We start from the raw sequence: 16,818 nt of genomic DNA, 5'->3' as shown, positions 1-16,818 counted from the left end.
AAGCCTGTCGACTAATTCCAAACAGCAACCCCTCCATCATGTTTCCATAACTATAAAGCTTTACTAAAGATGACAGTCTTATCTTTCTCCCACAAAGCCACTGGTAGAGTCAGAAGACTTTTTGTTAACAACTCATAATGCACACCAACACAAGAGGAGGCCATAAAGAGCTAGCCCATGAAAGAAGCAGTAAAAACGCAGTGCCAGTTAGTGCTTAACAACCAATGTCCATGCACCAATTACTCCTGGGATTTGAGGGTACATCTCAAATGTGTACCACACATATGAACTTGGCACTCTCATATAGGACGCAGAGCAGACAGTTCTCACAGAGTGTGAAGTTTCTTTCACACACTTAGCCCAGCTCTGAGGTCAGCCAACTGTACTCAGGCCAGCTGCACTCAGAAGAACTTAAAATGCCTAACTGAAGGCTTTCTTTTGTTGGTCAACAGATTTTGTTTTGTTTTTCCCATCTAACCTGTTGGTCCAAAAGTTGCAGGTTCGCTTGGCCAGGCTGGCACAGTGGCTGGTAAAGAAGGCACCACAGGAGTTAGATGTACCTCTGGAGAAACTAGAAGCGGAGGTGGATTTGACAAAGACACATGTTCTGCTGGCTTCTTCAAAATAAAAGAGGGGGGAAAGACAACAATTTACTTGGCTTAAAACATTAAATTTTACTGTAAAGTTTCACACTTTTTAGATATGTATCATTTCTAAACAAATTAACTTTCTGGTCTTTAAAATTCAAAGAGTAGTCACAAAAAATTCTATTCAACAAATAAGCTCTTAAAGCTTGAAGACCTTTGTTCTCACAATCACAGGAATCACTGGCAGAGTCAGAGAAAAACGAAAATACTTTAAACATAATGCTTTCAAATAAGGGATGAAAACTCGGGTCTTCTTTTTTTTTTATAGTTATTCTGAGAAGTTCCTCAGACTAACTAGATCTATTACATGCGCTATTAAGAAAGATGAAATAAAAGGCATGAAAGAAATTTTTTCTCCTATATTAGAAAACCAAAAACTTAGCTTCAAGTTTTTCTTCATTAAATTATCACTCAATGGTGTTCAACGGATATATGAGACTTAAAAGATAACATCACATAAAAACTGAAAACATTCTGAAATAGTCAACACACAATTACAGAAAAATCCTAACTGCACCCAAATTATGGTACTAAAATAAATTCTTCTTTTTTCACTCACACAATTACAGAAAAATCCTAACTGCACCCAAATTATGGTACTAAAATAAATTCTTCTTTTTTCACTCATGTTTTCAGTTTTTATTTTTAAATAAATACTGGCCATCTTAAATCCAAACCTACTGGCATCAAGTCAGTTCCAACTCTTAGCATTCCTATAGGACAAAGCAGATATTCCCCCATAGTTTTCTAAAAATCTAAATAAGGCTTTAAGGCACACTGCCACAACTTTATCTTGGTTCTGAACTGCCAGCCTTTCGGTTAGTTAGCAGTGGAGTGCTCAACTTGTACACACACCACTAGGGTTAACTTCTTCTATTAAGAGAAAAGAAACCCTGAGCATAGTAATGATAAATACAACAGCACACTTACTTGTTCTACAGGAGATGGGTACTCTAATTTCTTTGATTTTGATGGCGATGAAACTCTTGCACATTTATCACCACTGATATTCTTTGGCAAGAAAAAAAAAAAGATGTAAAATTCCTAAGGAGCACATTCCAGGGGAATTTTTAATTGCCTTTATAATTCATCTTAACTGTACCAGACTAAATTTCTCACAACTGAGCATATTGTTCAATTTTCTCTAACCTTTAAAAGGTAGGTAACTTTACATGCCCATTTCTGCCCTATCAAATTTTTGAGGTTTTATTTGAAAAATGCTTCAAAACAGCATGTTCTTGCTGTCTGCCATTGTTTTTATTCCTACTTAGAGCCAATCCTCTATCACTGAGTAGAATTTTCCTATAAGGTTTCTTAAGTTGTAAAATTTACAAGAGCACATCAAGTCTCTTCTCTAGCAGAGCCATTTTCTGGATTCAAACCAAACACCTAGCAGTTACTAACCACCATGCCACAAAAGCTCCTTTTGAAAAAATCTAAAAAAAAAATCTCAAACTACCTTCCAACAATTAAGACAGAGGGTATCATAATATACCTGAAAGTGTTATCAACTATCAATGACTTCTAAAGCTCCATCATGCTTCCCTAATTCTATTTTCAGATGTTCTTTTTCTAAAACTTATTTGTAAAAAGTATAAACATCTTCTTGTTATACTATCAAAATGTTAAAGGAAGAGATACAACTGATGTTGAAAACTTTTACCTCTGACATGGTTGGTTCAGGTTTCTTATCCAAGTGATTATGACCATGGATAGGATCTATTAACAAATCAAAATAAAAGGCCACATCAGTCAGTCATTATTAAGTCTGGACACAGAAGAACAAAATATGAAAGACAAAGACAAAACACTATTTTAATTTGGTTCAATCAGTAAAAAAAGTCATTTTCAAAAGAAATACCTAATGTGCTTTTATCTGAATCACAGTTTCTTCACAGCAGCCAAATAAGTAACACCAGATTAGGTGCTTAATGCAGATAAATTGCCTGTAAAAGATTTATTTCCAGGATTTACTTTCACATAATGAAATAGTATACCTTTATCTTTTCGTTCTTCAGGATCCATTCTCCGTCTGTTTCCTTTCCTATCATTAACATGTGATGACTTTCGTTGGACACACGGGTTGCTAGCCTGAGGCGCTGACTGAATGACTGAAGAGCTCTTTAAAGTGAACATAAGCCCAGTATTCTATGTTAAAGATTTACCAACAAACATACGAAATACACATTACTCTTAATATCTGGCTAAAAATCTCAAAATTCATAGCTCTGTTTTATTTATCCTCTGAATCTAAAAAAGTAGGAGCTAAAGCCTAGATTTAATTACACACTCTGCAGTTAAATTATTACTGAGTGAACGTATTAAAGCAATTTCATCTAAATTTGTAGTGACAGTTCTAGAGAATGTCTTATTTCAAGAAGCCATATTTACCAAAACATCAATGTTTAAAATTTCCACCTACTAAAATTTTTTGCATATTATTTTTTTTGTATTATTAGCAGAAACAACACACCAAGAGTCACTAATAGAAGGCTTTTAAACTCTGCACAAGATCTAGCTTTTCCATTTCTGAAAGAAGCTAAAATAGTCAGTTGGGTTTTTAAACTAAATAATCATTAAGGATTCTTCTTCCTCCAGACCTCTATGGAAAAATGTTTCTTACAACTTTCTGTGACAGAAAACAAACTTGTGTCAATCACAAGCTCTACAGGACAGGATCACAACTTATTCTAAAAATTATGAGTTGAAGGCTCTATTTAAAAAAAAATTTTTTTTTAATTTTATTATTTTTGTGTGAGTGTACCGTCAAATCAGATCTGACTGGTACAGGAGGAGATTGTCCCTCCTTCCCCGGCAGAGCATCTGGTGAAAAAATAAATTTTTTTGTCTCAAAATCAGTTGTAATTTTAGATGAGTTTTTCTCTAACTCAAATGACAAAAAGTTATCAGCACAATTGAAATGATTTCTAGTTTTTATACATATACACAAAAATGAAATAATATACATACATAAAAGATAAATGTACTCAGCACACAATTTAATTCAGGTAAAAAATTCAGCACCTCTTAAACGAATTCCTAAAATCTTACTACTAATCTAGGCTGAACAACTATTTCAGATCAGTTTTTTTTAAAAAAAAGTTCCTCAGATCTCTGAGGAGTTCTGGAGATAACAGCGAAGTGAATGTGAGAGATGTTAAAGTTTTTATCTACTGAATCCTCCTATAGTATTCCAATTTGTTAACACTGTTGAACCACCATCTGGGTACCATTCACCAATACTGAAAAGGTCATATGCAGAGTACAGCTACATTGTGGGTATTTCAATGAATGTCATAAAACTAGTTTGAGTGGCTGAATAGAAAAATCAACTCACTCTGTACATTTTTACACACATCACAATAGAGTCGGGGACAAAGAAGAAAAAAAACAAGATTCAGTCACTGGATTAAATTAAGCATGCTTCTCTTGTGCTAAACTGTCAGAGTAGTTCCTTCACTCTACATAAGAACTATTTTTCCTCTTCCAAATAACTTAAAAAAACTGGAAAACAGAGGATATTAATTTCAACTCAGTGCCTGGTAAACTTAGCAAAGATAAAATTACAGGGTTATACATAGTATATTGTATATATAATATTAGCCTAGTACTCACTCTACCACTTCCACCACTAAACACACTCAGAAAGATCTCACTGTACATACTGAGGCCAAATGTTTAATAGAGAAAAAAAAAAATTCAAAATTTTTATAGATTCTATAAAGAGTTTTGAGTAACATAGCTCTACTGCACATTATTTTTCCTGGAAAAATAAACATGCTAGCTTAAAACAAACTGCCAGTAAATCAATTTACTTCCCTCACCTCTGCTATCAACCAGCATTATCTCAAATGTTATACTGTAAAAATATGAAAAGTAAGAAGAACTGTATGATCTTTAAGGTATCCTTTCAGTTTAAAATTAAGTCTATCCTTACACATTATGATTCAAAAAAGAAACTAAAAGATACTTATAAACAATGACTTTTACAATCTTTTTTATACATACAGAAAGGGCTGGGAAAGCTTGTTCATCTCTGTTCTGAATCTCATAAAGTAAACGAGATTCTTCTATTGCTTGCTTTTCTCTGCGTTCTTCAGGGGTGAGGCCAAAATAGTTAGATTCTCGACTTGTATGATCAAAATCTTCTGTTTTCTCACGATCAGATTTTCTGTCAAATAAAAATTGTCAGGAAAAACAAAATGGTAAAATATATAGAATACCCAATTAAAAATATCCACTTTGCATTATAAATATTTTACAAGTTTAAGCTAAATTCTTATATTAACAAAACTTTTGGATACCTGAGAAATATTTAGCAAATGGAAGTTCTTATAGTATTAAACAACATTACAGAGCCAGTTCTCTTTTATTGTATAACCAGGAAAAATCAACACTGATATGTATGTAAAATACTACAAATAGGTAAAACACTAACTGGCTAAAAACTAATATATTTAGTGATCATCGACACCAGTTTCTATTACTAATAAACTCCAAAGTCTATGTAATTATTATGGATTATAACTCATCATAAAGAATACAAAAGTCCTTTAAAACCAATAAAAAAACATGATAAATGGAGAACCATGATAAATCAACAACCAAGGAGCAGTAGTCAATGAAACACAATGTATTATTGCACTGAGTAGATCTGCTGCCAGAGACTTCTTTAAAACGTAAAAGAGCAAAGAAGTCATTTTAAAGAAGATGTCAAAAAAAGGAATACTTTCAATGAACCAGATTGACAGTAACTGTAATAAGGGCCAAAGCATAGCAGAGACTGGCAAGACGGTGCAGGGTTTCATTCTACTGTACATATACAGTCACTCTGAGGCAGAGACCACTTGACTGCACTTAATAACATCAGTTTCTAAATTTGTTTTAATATACTATAAAAATTAACTTTTCATTTCATAATGATGACAATGCAGTAAGATGATAGGCAATCTTCTCTTATGCAATGTAAAGCCTCTGAAAACCCACTAGTGGGGTCAACTATTAGTTACAGTTTGAACTCGACGGCACACAATAACAATGTAAAGAAACTAGACAAGCAGCACTAGATGTCAATGTAAAATCAATCACATCAAAAATTCTCCAAAGCATCCTATCTATGTATTTATTACCCACCGTCTCATTCAATGTTAAGGAGTCTGGTTGAACCAGGGGTAAAGAGTTGCACTACAAACCCAAATGCAGACATTTCGACTGCACCAGCCGTTCTGGGACAGGGAAACAGGAGCAACCTCTTCTCACGTAGTTTACAGGCTCTAAAAACCCACTGAAGTCTGTCTGTACTTGATGGCATATATCAAGAACAACATTCAATGCTCATAAGTGCTGTTTTATATAGCAAGTAACAGAAAAAGAAAAAAAAATCCTAGTAAGAGCAAAATATTTCACATGGGTCCTAGAAGTGTAAACACCCACAGGAGATTGAAGTCAACACCAGAAACTTCAGTTTGTAGCAAATAAAATGTTTCCCCTGTTATATAAAAGTAGAATTTCCCTACAAACCCTTTTAAATGTTAAACTACAAAGCAAAGAAGCAATTTCCATTAAATTCACATAATTTTTTTGAATGTACTCCAAAAAATAACCCACCAAACTGTATGAAATAACACAAAGTCTAACACTAACACAAAATAGTGTTCATAGACTCAGTTCAAAGCTATGGCAGCCTGAAGGTAACTAGAGTTCCTAGAGAAGGAGTTTGACATCACCACTCCCTTTGCTCAGGCTTTAGTAGCTTCTTGCATACCAATGAGAGTTTTTCTTTCTTCTCAAGGAGAAGAGTGAATTGGGGGAATCAGTAGGGAGAAAAGTGCAACAATGAATGACTGGAAACCCTAAGTCTCTGTAAACTTTCTTTAATATTAATTTTTTCAAAAAATATCAAAACCAAGGCAGAAAAAAAAAATCACCATTAAATGCTAATTTTGATGCTTAGTTTTTTCTGTAAATGTGAAAATCCTCTTCAGATTTCTTTTGGTTAATTGATGTATCTCTTTCACAAAAGCAAAGAGATGTAAAAGCAGGCGATATTTGCATTTAAGTAGCCATTCAGTGTTTAATTTATAAATGAGCACGCTAGTGTTAAAAAAAATTTTTTTCTAGTCTGTCAAAAAGTGAAAAAGTTATAAAAAGCAAGCATCATTTCTGTCTTGCAACATCCTATTTTTGCTTTTTATACTTTGTTTTCAAAGTTAATATTCAAATAAAGCTTATTTCCTGAAGTACTTTGCCTGAATGAGGCAAGCAGCTTACCTATCAAGTGCTAATGGAGTCTAGTTAATACTCATATTGTCTTCAGTAACAGTTAACTGAGCATCCCTGCCTACATCTGCTATGTATGCCAAAACCACAAAGCCCTAAGCAGTCTTACCTAGGCTATTCCTCAGGACTCCGTTTGCAGTGAGAAACCTTGAGAGATGAGGTAATGTGCCCTTACAAATGATTTTTTACTTTGTTATCATTAAAACTTTTGAAAATTAAAATGTTTAATATACCTGTATTTCACATATATGCATACCCCTGCAAGAAAGTTTACCTATTTAAAAAAAAATAAAATAAAAATGTATAAGTGGTCTGTTAACATGGGATGTCTCCCTCTGAAGAAGCCAACTAGATGAAGGTTATACCTTAAAGGAAAATGAAAATCCTAATAAGTAGGCCAGGGAATGCTGGTGGCTTAGGGTAAGGAATTGCTCTCCCAATCCAAAGGCATGTAGTTTAAATCTACTAGGTGTGCTCCATTGGAGAAAGATGGGCAATCTGCTCCTATGCAATTAACTGTCTCTGGAAACCCACTGGAGGTCAGATCCAACTCGATAGGAAGAGGACATAACAGCTAACAACAAACAAGTCTATAAACATTATAAATTAAGAAAAAGCTTAAGTGTCATTCCAACTTGATCAAAAATAAACAACCTCACACCCAGGAGAAGAAAAAATAAGATGAATGGGACCTTCTAAGAATCAAATCCCTAAGCACATCCAAAAACTTCTCCAACAGGGTAAAAAGGGAAGCCACAGACTGGGAAAAAGTATTTGGGAATGACATGTCAGATAAGGGACTTATATCTAGAATTTAGAACGTACTTGAGCACCACAACAGATAAAGGTAAATAATCCAATTGAAAAATGGGCACAGGATATGAACAGACAATTAACCAAAGACATTCAGATGGCCAACAAGCACATGAAGAAATGTTCAAAATCCCTAGCTCTAAAAGAGATGTAAATCAGAACAACTATGAGATATCATCTCACCCCAGTCAGAATAGCAAAATTTAACAGAACAGCAAGCAACAAATGCTGGCAAGGTTGTGGAGAAACGGAAACCCTTATTCACCGTTGGTGGGAGTGTAAAATGGTGCAACCACTGTGGAAGGCGGTATGGCGCTTTCTCTAAAAGTTGCAATTAGAGATACCATTCAACCCGGCAATTCCACTACTGGGAATATACCCCAAAGAGACCATAACTGACATCCAAGCAGATATATGCACACCCATGTTTACTGCAGTTTTGTTCACAGTAGCAAGAAATTGGAAACAACCCAGGTGCCCATCAACAAAGGAATGGATAGTGAAGCTGTGGTATAGTCACACAATGGAATACTATGCTGCATTGAAAAACAAGGAACTCGATCCAAGATGGCGGTGGAGGCAGAGACAGCGTGGTGAGCTGAGGGAGCAGCGAACCACTTAAAGCAGGGCCACTATGGCCTTCTACAGACTTCGGCTTATTGATAATTGAACAGTTAAACAGTTGATGACTGGCCCTCAGTGAAGATCGAGGCTCAACAATAGGAATTCAAGGATTCCCAAGGAGGAATGGGTGAGTCTCACGGCTCCCAACCCCGGCCTGCAGAGCCCAGTGTCGCACAGCCGCGGCAGCTCCATGAGGCTTCCACAGCCAGAACCAATGGATGCTGGGCACCGGCCCTCCTCAAGACTGGTGCAATGAAGCCACCACACTGCAGCAAGGTGGACTTGTTCTGGAGAGAATTCTTGGAGCCAGGATGGCGGCGGTGGGGGAAGAGGGCGCCCACCAGCCAACCGCGCGAGAGGGGCTGCGCACCCATTGGGTGCCCGCGGGGGGGAGTGGGGGCTGCGCCCCACCGGCCGCCTGCATGAAAGGCGGGAGATGGGATGCGTGCCCCGCCATCTGCAGGTTTGGGTTTCCTTGGACAGGCCAAAGACAACAATTACCTATACAATGGATTGCTGAAAGTCACTGTGAGTCTGAAGACAATTAACAGTGGCAGCATGCACAAGAGGACCAACATCCTAAATGCACCACATATTTTGTTCTGTTGAATGCGTCTGCCAAAAGATGGTTAGACCTGGGGGGAGTCTGTTCACAATTCTCAGGTTCCATTTACCATATATAAAGGGGGAGGGCAGTGACACCTACTTCAAAATATAGTATGACCACTTATGGGAGGGTAAAAGTGGTGGTGCTGGAATTGGAGACACTATCCCTGACCACATAGTCCTCGGTCAGACGAGGGGACCAGACTGGAGTAGGGGCAATTGGAGAGGGAGTATACCAGCCAGCTCCTGGGCATGTTGCCCTGCTCAGGACAGGCTACCCTCAGCCCCGGCTCGGGGCAAGCTTTCACGTCCCTTTGCCCAGGGCGGCCTGCCCTCGGCCCCCGGCTCGGGGCGAGCCATTGCGGCCCTCAGGGTGAGCTCCTCAGTCCCCAGATTGTGCCATCTGACCCTGGGTGGGGAAGGGGGACAAAAAAAAGAATGCCTAGGGTATCCAAAGAATGTTATCTAGGCCACCTTCTGCCACCCTCTCCCCAAGTAAACCTGAAAGCAACACCCTCAAAGCCCTTCTATCTGTAACTCACAAGTTTGTTCTCTCTAGATTTGCTCCCTATCCTATAGGTAAACCTTAAACTGAGTTTTACTCCAGAATTGGCCCTGAACCCAGCACCCATGACCAAAAGGAAATACAACTGACAGCTAAGGAAGCAAAGGAGGATGGAGCCTCTGGGTTCAACCAGCCATCCCCACTGGACCCACCTGGGAAAACACTTTGCAGTCCAGAGGGGAGCAAATGACAGGAAAATATCTTCTAACAGAACAAGAAGGCAAGCAGCTTTAACCTAAGACCACCATTAAGGTGATAAAGCGACCTACCTTCCCCCCCTTTACATCTACGCCCCTGTTCAGCATGAAGAAGCCAGAGAGTCAGCATCCAGTTCCCAAATCAATAAGACAGTTTACCATTGGGAAATGCTTGTCATTCCTCTGTAGCATCTGGTCCCCACTGGATCCTCATCATTTCCTTCACCTGCTCCCCCCACCGACCAAACTGTGTAGCTCTACAACTGCATCCCTGCCCATCCTCACCCTTCTGCCCCCAACCCTCACCTCCTTATACCCCCAATATGTCTTTCCAAATAAAAATAAAATAAAATTTTCAAAAAAAAGAAAAACAAGGAACTCATGCAATATTCTTCAAAATGGGTGACCATGGAGGACATTATGCTGAGTGAAATATCTCAGTCACAAAAGGACATATACTGCATGGTGCCACTGTTTTAAAACAGGACTGATGTTGGGGTAGGACTGAGAAAAACTGGATAAATTATATGCATACTGCATTGAAACAGATGAGGGAGAGAATAATTTAAAAGCGATATATGATAGGGTATTATAATTATCACAAGAGTCCAGAATCAACGGTGCATAGTGGAGTGTACCTGGGGCAGTGGGATGGGTGTGGGGGGATTGTATACCAAAGAAAGAATTTTTCTTTTACTTTTTCAAAGAGGAGCAAACTGGGGGGAGGGCTGGGCAGGGAGAAAAGTCAACAATGAATGAATAGAAATCCCAAATCTCTGTAAATGTTCATTAAAATTATTAAAATAAAATTTAAAAAAAAAAAAGAAGTAGCAGTCAAGAAATCAACAATATACTGACATACTGTAATGGGCCAATTTGCTAAGACTTCTTCAGAGCATTAAAATGTAAAAATGTCACATTAAGGTGTGCTTGCCCTAAGTCATACTAATTATGGTGCTTGCAAGAATACTAACTAAGCCTTCAACTAACAAAAGAATGAACAAATTAGTCTCTGAATACAATTAAAATATTCCTTATAAACAAACAAGAATGGCAACAAGACATTAGATGGCTTACTCCAGACATATCAACAGGAAAGACTAATTGCTAGAAAAGGACATCTTAATTTGATTAAGGGTCAGGAAAAAAATGAATGATTGACACAATAGTTAAAACAGACTCAAACATAACTAACAAAGCTGACATATAACTAGGCAATGTTTCATTGTGTCATACATTTCAGATCACCAAGAGTCACAGCGAATTTGATAACAACCAAAAACGAAAATTTTCCAAACCATCAGAAAACTATTCTAGGAGATTATTTCTTATTTTGAAAAGCAAATTAAAAAATAAAGGTCTCTTACTCAACTAAATTACTTTGGTTAACAAGTGTTATAAAAAACCTGAATAACTATTTATAAGCATGTAATGTGGCAAAAAAAGTTTGTAATTTTATTTGCACTGTTCTAGCATTAAAGGTTACCTTATGATCTGTGCAGGTGTCCTAAGACTTTTGTGCTCATTGGAGGATTTCTGAGACTGTGATCCTGAAGAATGACTAGTGAATGCATGCTGTCTTACTCCAGAAGGATGCTGCAGTCGAGGAGGTAGTGCTGATGGGGCTTTTACTGGCTTGCTTGAATTCTTTGGCCCTCTGTAATCCATGTCTATGATAAGAACCCAAATACATATCATAATATTCCCATTATGAACCTCAAATACATTCACCTCTATCCCCAAGAAATGGTAACTTGACATGCTCCTACCAGAATGGAAATTTTGTCCAGAGTTGGAAAGTTTTTTCATCTTTTTCCCTGATACTGTGTTCCAGCTTTCTGAGGGAGGTGGCTTGAGGTTCTTTGTTGAGTGTCTTCAAAAGAAGAGAGAGGGGAAAAAAACTTTGTAATGATTTCAAATTACTCTTAATAGAACACCTATTTAGACAGGTATCATACAAAAGTCTTAAACTTACAGGAAACTAAGGCTTTCTAATTTTCTTATATCAAAAACAAATTGGAATTTAAGTACAAATAGCATTTAGAAACTCAAATATAATTAAGTAAAATTCTATGTATAAAAAACATTATTTTCAAACTAAAGATGACAAAAACCTTAAAGTAGAAGACTGGATAAATTAGAAAGCATTATTCTGTTAGGGTGGGGGAAGAGTCTTTATTCTGATAGAGACCTTCTACGGTAGAAACGATGTAATAAAGTCTGAGATTTGCTATAAAATAGTCCAGGCTCACCCTAGCTTTAAAACAAACGGGGGGGGGGACCCCATTAGGTGTTAGGAAGAGTAAATGAGAAAAGATTGCCAAATCCTATTAGCTGCTAGTCATACTGAGTTTCTATAGTGTACTCCTCTCCTTTGTGTATTCTTGCAATTTTCAATAATCTAAAGTAATACTTTATTACTAGAACTGATAAATAATACTGCTCCTGGTAAAGCTTTCAAGAATGGGTCTCTTTTCAGGCAGAAGACCAGCTTTGTCCTAGGTTATCTCTGAGTACGCTAAAACCACCAACCTTTCAGTTAGTACTCAAACAGTCATTGGTGCAATCAAACTATATGCAAAGTGGCACTAAATGAAATGGTTCCTGCTCTCCAAGGCTGACCCTGTATGGTTTATATTCTAGCTAATGTTCCCACACATCTTTTGGAAGGGACAGCATTATTTCAAACTGCAAGCAATAATGTAATTTTTTTTAAATTTAAAATTTAACAACTAAATTTTGCAATTTAGCTTGAACCTGAATAAACGATTTTTTTTCTTTAAAGATCTAAGAAAATTTCTTTTCTACCTACACTTAAGTTAGCCTCAGTCACTAAAGTGGCAATACCTAATAGCACATTAATGCTCGCTATTACATTAAGCTAACAATAAATGGCCTAATTAAAGAGTTATACATACTTCTTTCCAGCTTCTTCAACCAAAACTGGTCCATTCTCAGACTGAGCCCCTTGAGTGTCTGTATTAGAAAATTTTCCATTGTGATCTAACCTAACCTGTAGAACAATTCCAAAAACAGAAAATCAGATACATACTTCCTTTGCAAAAAAGTTCGTTTTTAAAGTTTTGTTTTCAACTGAAGAAGAAGAAGAAAAAAAAGTACACAGGGAAGGACAGGCAACACATACAATAAATCCTTGACAAGTACAAGAAATCTCCTTGACTTTCTAAACCACTCCCTAAAACAATGTTTACTTATCTTTCTAAATTATTTTTTAAGTAGCTCAAGAAAAATACAAGCACAATCTAGTAAAGCTTTAAATGAGTTAGTATGTGCTAGTTGTAAATGTAGCAGGATTACAGAATTCCACTTACCAAAAATCTGACCTTAGTCAAGTTATTTAACCCAGCATACTTAAGTTTCCTCATGCAAAATGTGGCTAACCACAGAACTTCAAAGGATTCATGCGGAAGGACTAGGAATGCACATGATGACACCAACTTACCCATAGCAACCATTCTACAAATGAGGGCAACTGTTACTATAATTACTATTATCTTTGTTTTTCTAGAGGACATTAATGTTAACTGTGACCTTCTGCTCCCCTAAAAACAGATCCATCCTGTTACCTATAATCCTATTGGTATTAAATACAAAGTGTGACAAAATATATAACACAACTGCAAAGTGCACCTACTAATCAACACACTAAGAACACAAAAGTGTGTACCAATGCCATAAGCAATTTTCTACTTTAATGAAAAAACTATTCAAGCCGAGGAATTATTCTCAACAGAACAATTTGCATTACTCTCTTCAAGAATTAATTTTTAATCAAGGTTTAAAATGCATCATACATATACATATCTGTTTCTACAAACAAAATTTACATTTTATCTAAGTAAAATGGTCAGTCTTCTACAGAAACAAAATATTCTTAAAAAGAAAAATCTGAAAAGAATTTTGAAAAAGGGAAAAATCAAATCTGAAACCAGTGTCTACTTTAACCAGCAACTTGACGAACAGTCATCTAAAATACAAAAGTAATTTCAACCTCAATGTAAATATGCTAGACTTATAATAATCATTTTCCCCTTTTTTAAAAATTATTAATTTCAATGAAAATGTACAGAGTCTTTGGATTTCCATTCATTCATTGTTGCATTTTTCTCCCCTTTCAACCTTCCCCCCCGCAAGTACGCTACCCTCTTGAAAAAGTAAAAGAAAAATTCTTTCATTGTTTTACAATCCCTCCTCCCAGATCCACTCCACTATGCAGCCTTCGCTCTGAACTCCTGTCATGACAAAAATACCTAATCACATATCCTTTTTAAACAGTTTTCTCCCTCACCTCTTTCAATGCAGTATACATTATTGAACCCATCCTTCTCAGTCTCCCACCAACCCCGCTGTCAGTCTTTCAGTATTAGTCCTTTTGTGACTGAGATACTTCACTCAGCATGTCCTCCAGCGTCACCCATTTTGAATAATACTGCATGAGTTCCTTGTTTTTCAATGCAGCATAGTATTCCACTGTGTGAATATACTACAGCTTCTCTGTCCATCATTTGCTGATGGGCACTTAGATTATTTCCAACTCCTTGCTATTGTGAACAAAGCTGCAATAAACATGGGTGTGCATATAGCTGCTTGATGTCAGTTACTGTCTCTTTGGGCTATATTCCTAGTAGTGAAATTGCTGGGTCAAATTGTATCTCTATTTGCAACTTTTTGAGAAAGCACCATACTGCCTTCCACAGTGGTTTCACATTTTACATTCCTACCAACAGTGAATAAGGGTTTCTGTTTCTCTACAACCTCGCTAGCATTTGTTGCTTGCTGCTGTTAAATTTTGCTATTCTGACTGGGGTGAGATGGTATCTTATAGTTGTTTAGACTTGCATCTCTCTTAGAGCTAGGGATTTTGAACATTTCTTCATGTGCTTGTTGGCCATCTGAATGTCTTCTTTAGTGAAGTGAGTAACAATCATTTTAATGATGCAAAGAGAAGTAAAAATTTCTTCTTTGTTTAAAGGAGGAGTTTTACGCTCTTAATTTATTCTGTTATCTTCCAAGTTTGCCAATTCACTGTAGTCAGTTCCCACAACTCAGTTCTGTACTTAAAATAGTTTGAGCAATCCTATAAGGACACACAGAAATTAATCCAATTTTCTCCTTTCAAGTAGCCTAGAATACTATTAAAAGTTTTTAAGATTAAGCATGTCATTAATAATCCCCACATAATTTTCGTCAGATACTTCTCAAAAACTAATGTATCACAAATTAAATGAGTATTTCCCTGTGAATTATAGTTATTTTTAAATAGATTTAATAATACAACACTTTCAGTGAAAATCACATTTGATAAAAAAAGTATTTTTTCTATCACTTTTGTTTGGTTTTTCTGTTTTATACATATAAATTTTTGTATGTTCTTGTTCCAAAACACAGAGCTGGATTTCTCTAATTATTGACAACCTAGACCAGATAATTCTTCTACACACATGTAGAATCCCTGGCTTCTATTCATTAGATGTCATTAACACTCTAAACAAATTAACTGCCATCAGGTGAATTCAAATTCACAAACACCCTCCAGCAGCTTTTCAGAGACTGTAAATCTTAACAGCATCTTTCTCCCAAGGAGCAGCCTGGCAGATTGGAATCTTTTAGTCACCTATACAACACATACCACCACCAAGGCTTTAAGTTACATTATCCCAACTGTAAAAATCAAATGTTCCCGTAGAGTAGGCAAAAATCACCCAGGCCTAAAGCCACTGCTCTAATCCAAGAATCAGGTACCCTTGGTCAGAGACATAATTTAATGAAATTAAATTTAATTAAAATTAAATTATTCCTTTTCCTTCCTCAATCCAACAGGAATAAAATTACATACAGAAAAAGATGACAAAATAAACTGACCTATAAAGTGGAATTTGAATTTATTTCAAGGTGAATCAAGATGAATTAACTTGTCATCTACTAAAATATATATAGAATATAGTCTCAAATTCTCAACAAATTTAAGCTAATCTCTTGGGTCCTATTAGAAACAAGATTTCAAGTAAAATATTTTCTTACTTGACATTTATCTCCAACTTCATACTGTAAGCCAGCAGCAATGGAATAATCACGTTTTTGTTGAGCTGGAAACAATATCAGTATATTAATTAGACTTAATTATTTTTAAGTATCACAAAGTAAATTTACCAAAAATGCAGTTTTAAATTACCTTGTTTAGACTGGAGCCAAATTTCATATTCCACATTTCTATAGACTGCTGGATTGAGTGATTTAAGAACCTTTGTAGACAAAGGAGGACTAGTGGAGTTCCCACTGTTCTTCAGAGTCTAAAGTAAACAAAGCCAGGAAGTTAATTCAACAAAGAAATGCTTTTAAGACATGTTTTGTTTGATACACAAATGGAAATTTGAAGTAAAAAAAAAATGCTGTCTAAAAAAATTGTTTTTAAAAGACTGCAAAAAACTAAATTAATAGTAAGTTTCTTCTCATTACAAGGACCTGTTTTTATTGACAAGGTACTAGAAAAAATAGTTCACAAATTCCTATGTTTTCATATTTTCAAGGACTAGTTTTAAAATTATCTAAAAGAAAAATACCTGATTGCCTGACAAAGTTTTAAATCCATTCACATCATTAGAAGTGGTAGATTTCATCCTAAAAAGAAAAAAAATTAACCTCAACTAGGAATCAAAAAATATTATTTGCATAAAAGTAACTTCTAATGTTTATAACTTTACAAAACTAAAACTCTCAACACTGGAAAAAATTCTCAAAAACAAGCTAATACAAGTTTTATTGTGTGTGTATACGTATATATGGATATAATTTAAACACTTTTACCATAAATAATTTTTGGACATCATAAACTAAGGAACTTAAAAATTAAGTCTATAAAAAATCCGAGGAAAAAATTTCCTTTCAATGGTCACGTTAGGTCTCCATTAAACAAAAGAGTCCAATACAACAAAATTATCCATCTAGTAAGGCCCAACATTCAAACCTTTTATTGTCAAGTACATTTAAGTACAGCTAAAGAACAGTCATCAGTTGAATGACATACAAGAAGCTCTGGCAGAATAGTGGTTCATTCAGCTGCTATCAC

At 35.9% G+C, this 16,818-nt stretch overlaps 1 protein-coding gene across 1 annotated transcript in view; it reads right to left on the bottom strand.

The window, feature by feature from the left end:
- OTUD4 (OTU domain containing 4) overlaps positions 1-16,818 on the bottom strand; it is a 45,487-nt gene that overhangs the window by 6,459 nt on the left and 22,210 nt on the right. The window contains exons 7-17 of the mRNA XM_006887007.1: positions 16,313-16,370; positions 15,925-16,042; positions 15,774-15,838; positions 12,648-12,744; positions 11,501-11,602; positions 11,218-11,401; positions 4,656-4,818; positions 2,645-2,768; positions 2,311-2,366; positions 1,578-1,658; positions 479-617 (exon numbers count right to left, since the gene is read on the bottom strand). Of these exons, the coding sequence (XP_006887069.1) occupies positions 479-617; positions 1,578-1,658; positions 2,311-2,366; positions 2,645-2,768; positions 4,656-4,818; positions 11,218-11,401; positions 11,501-11,602; positions 12,648-12,744; positions 15,774-15,838; positions 15,925-16,042; positions 16,313-16,370 (1,187 nt within the window). The remainder of the gene's footprint in view (positions 1-478; positions 618-1,577; positions 1,659-2,310; positions 2,367-2,644; positions 2,769-4,655; positions 4,819-11,217; positions 11,402-11,500; positions 11,603-12,647; positions 12,745-15,773; positions 15,839-15,924; positions 16,043-16,312; positions 16,371-16,818) is intronic.

The sequence above is a fragment of the Elephantulus edwardii genome, unplaced genomic scaffold (assembly GCF_000299155.1).
Source record: "Elephantulus edwardii isolate Elephantulus edwardi_28Jun2011 unplaced genomic scaffold, EleEdw1.0 scaffold00053, whole genome shotgun sequence".
Taxonomy (NCBI): domain Eukaryota; kingdom Metazoa; phylum Chordata; class Mammalia; order Macroscelidea; family Macroscelididae; genus Elephantulus; species Elephantulus edwardii.
This window is presented reverse-complemented; position numbering and strand designations above follow the sequence as displayed.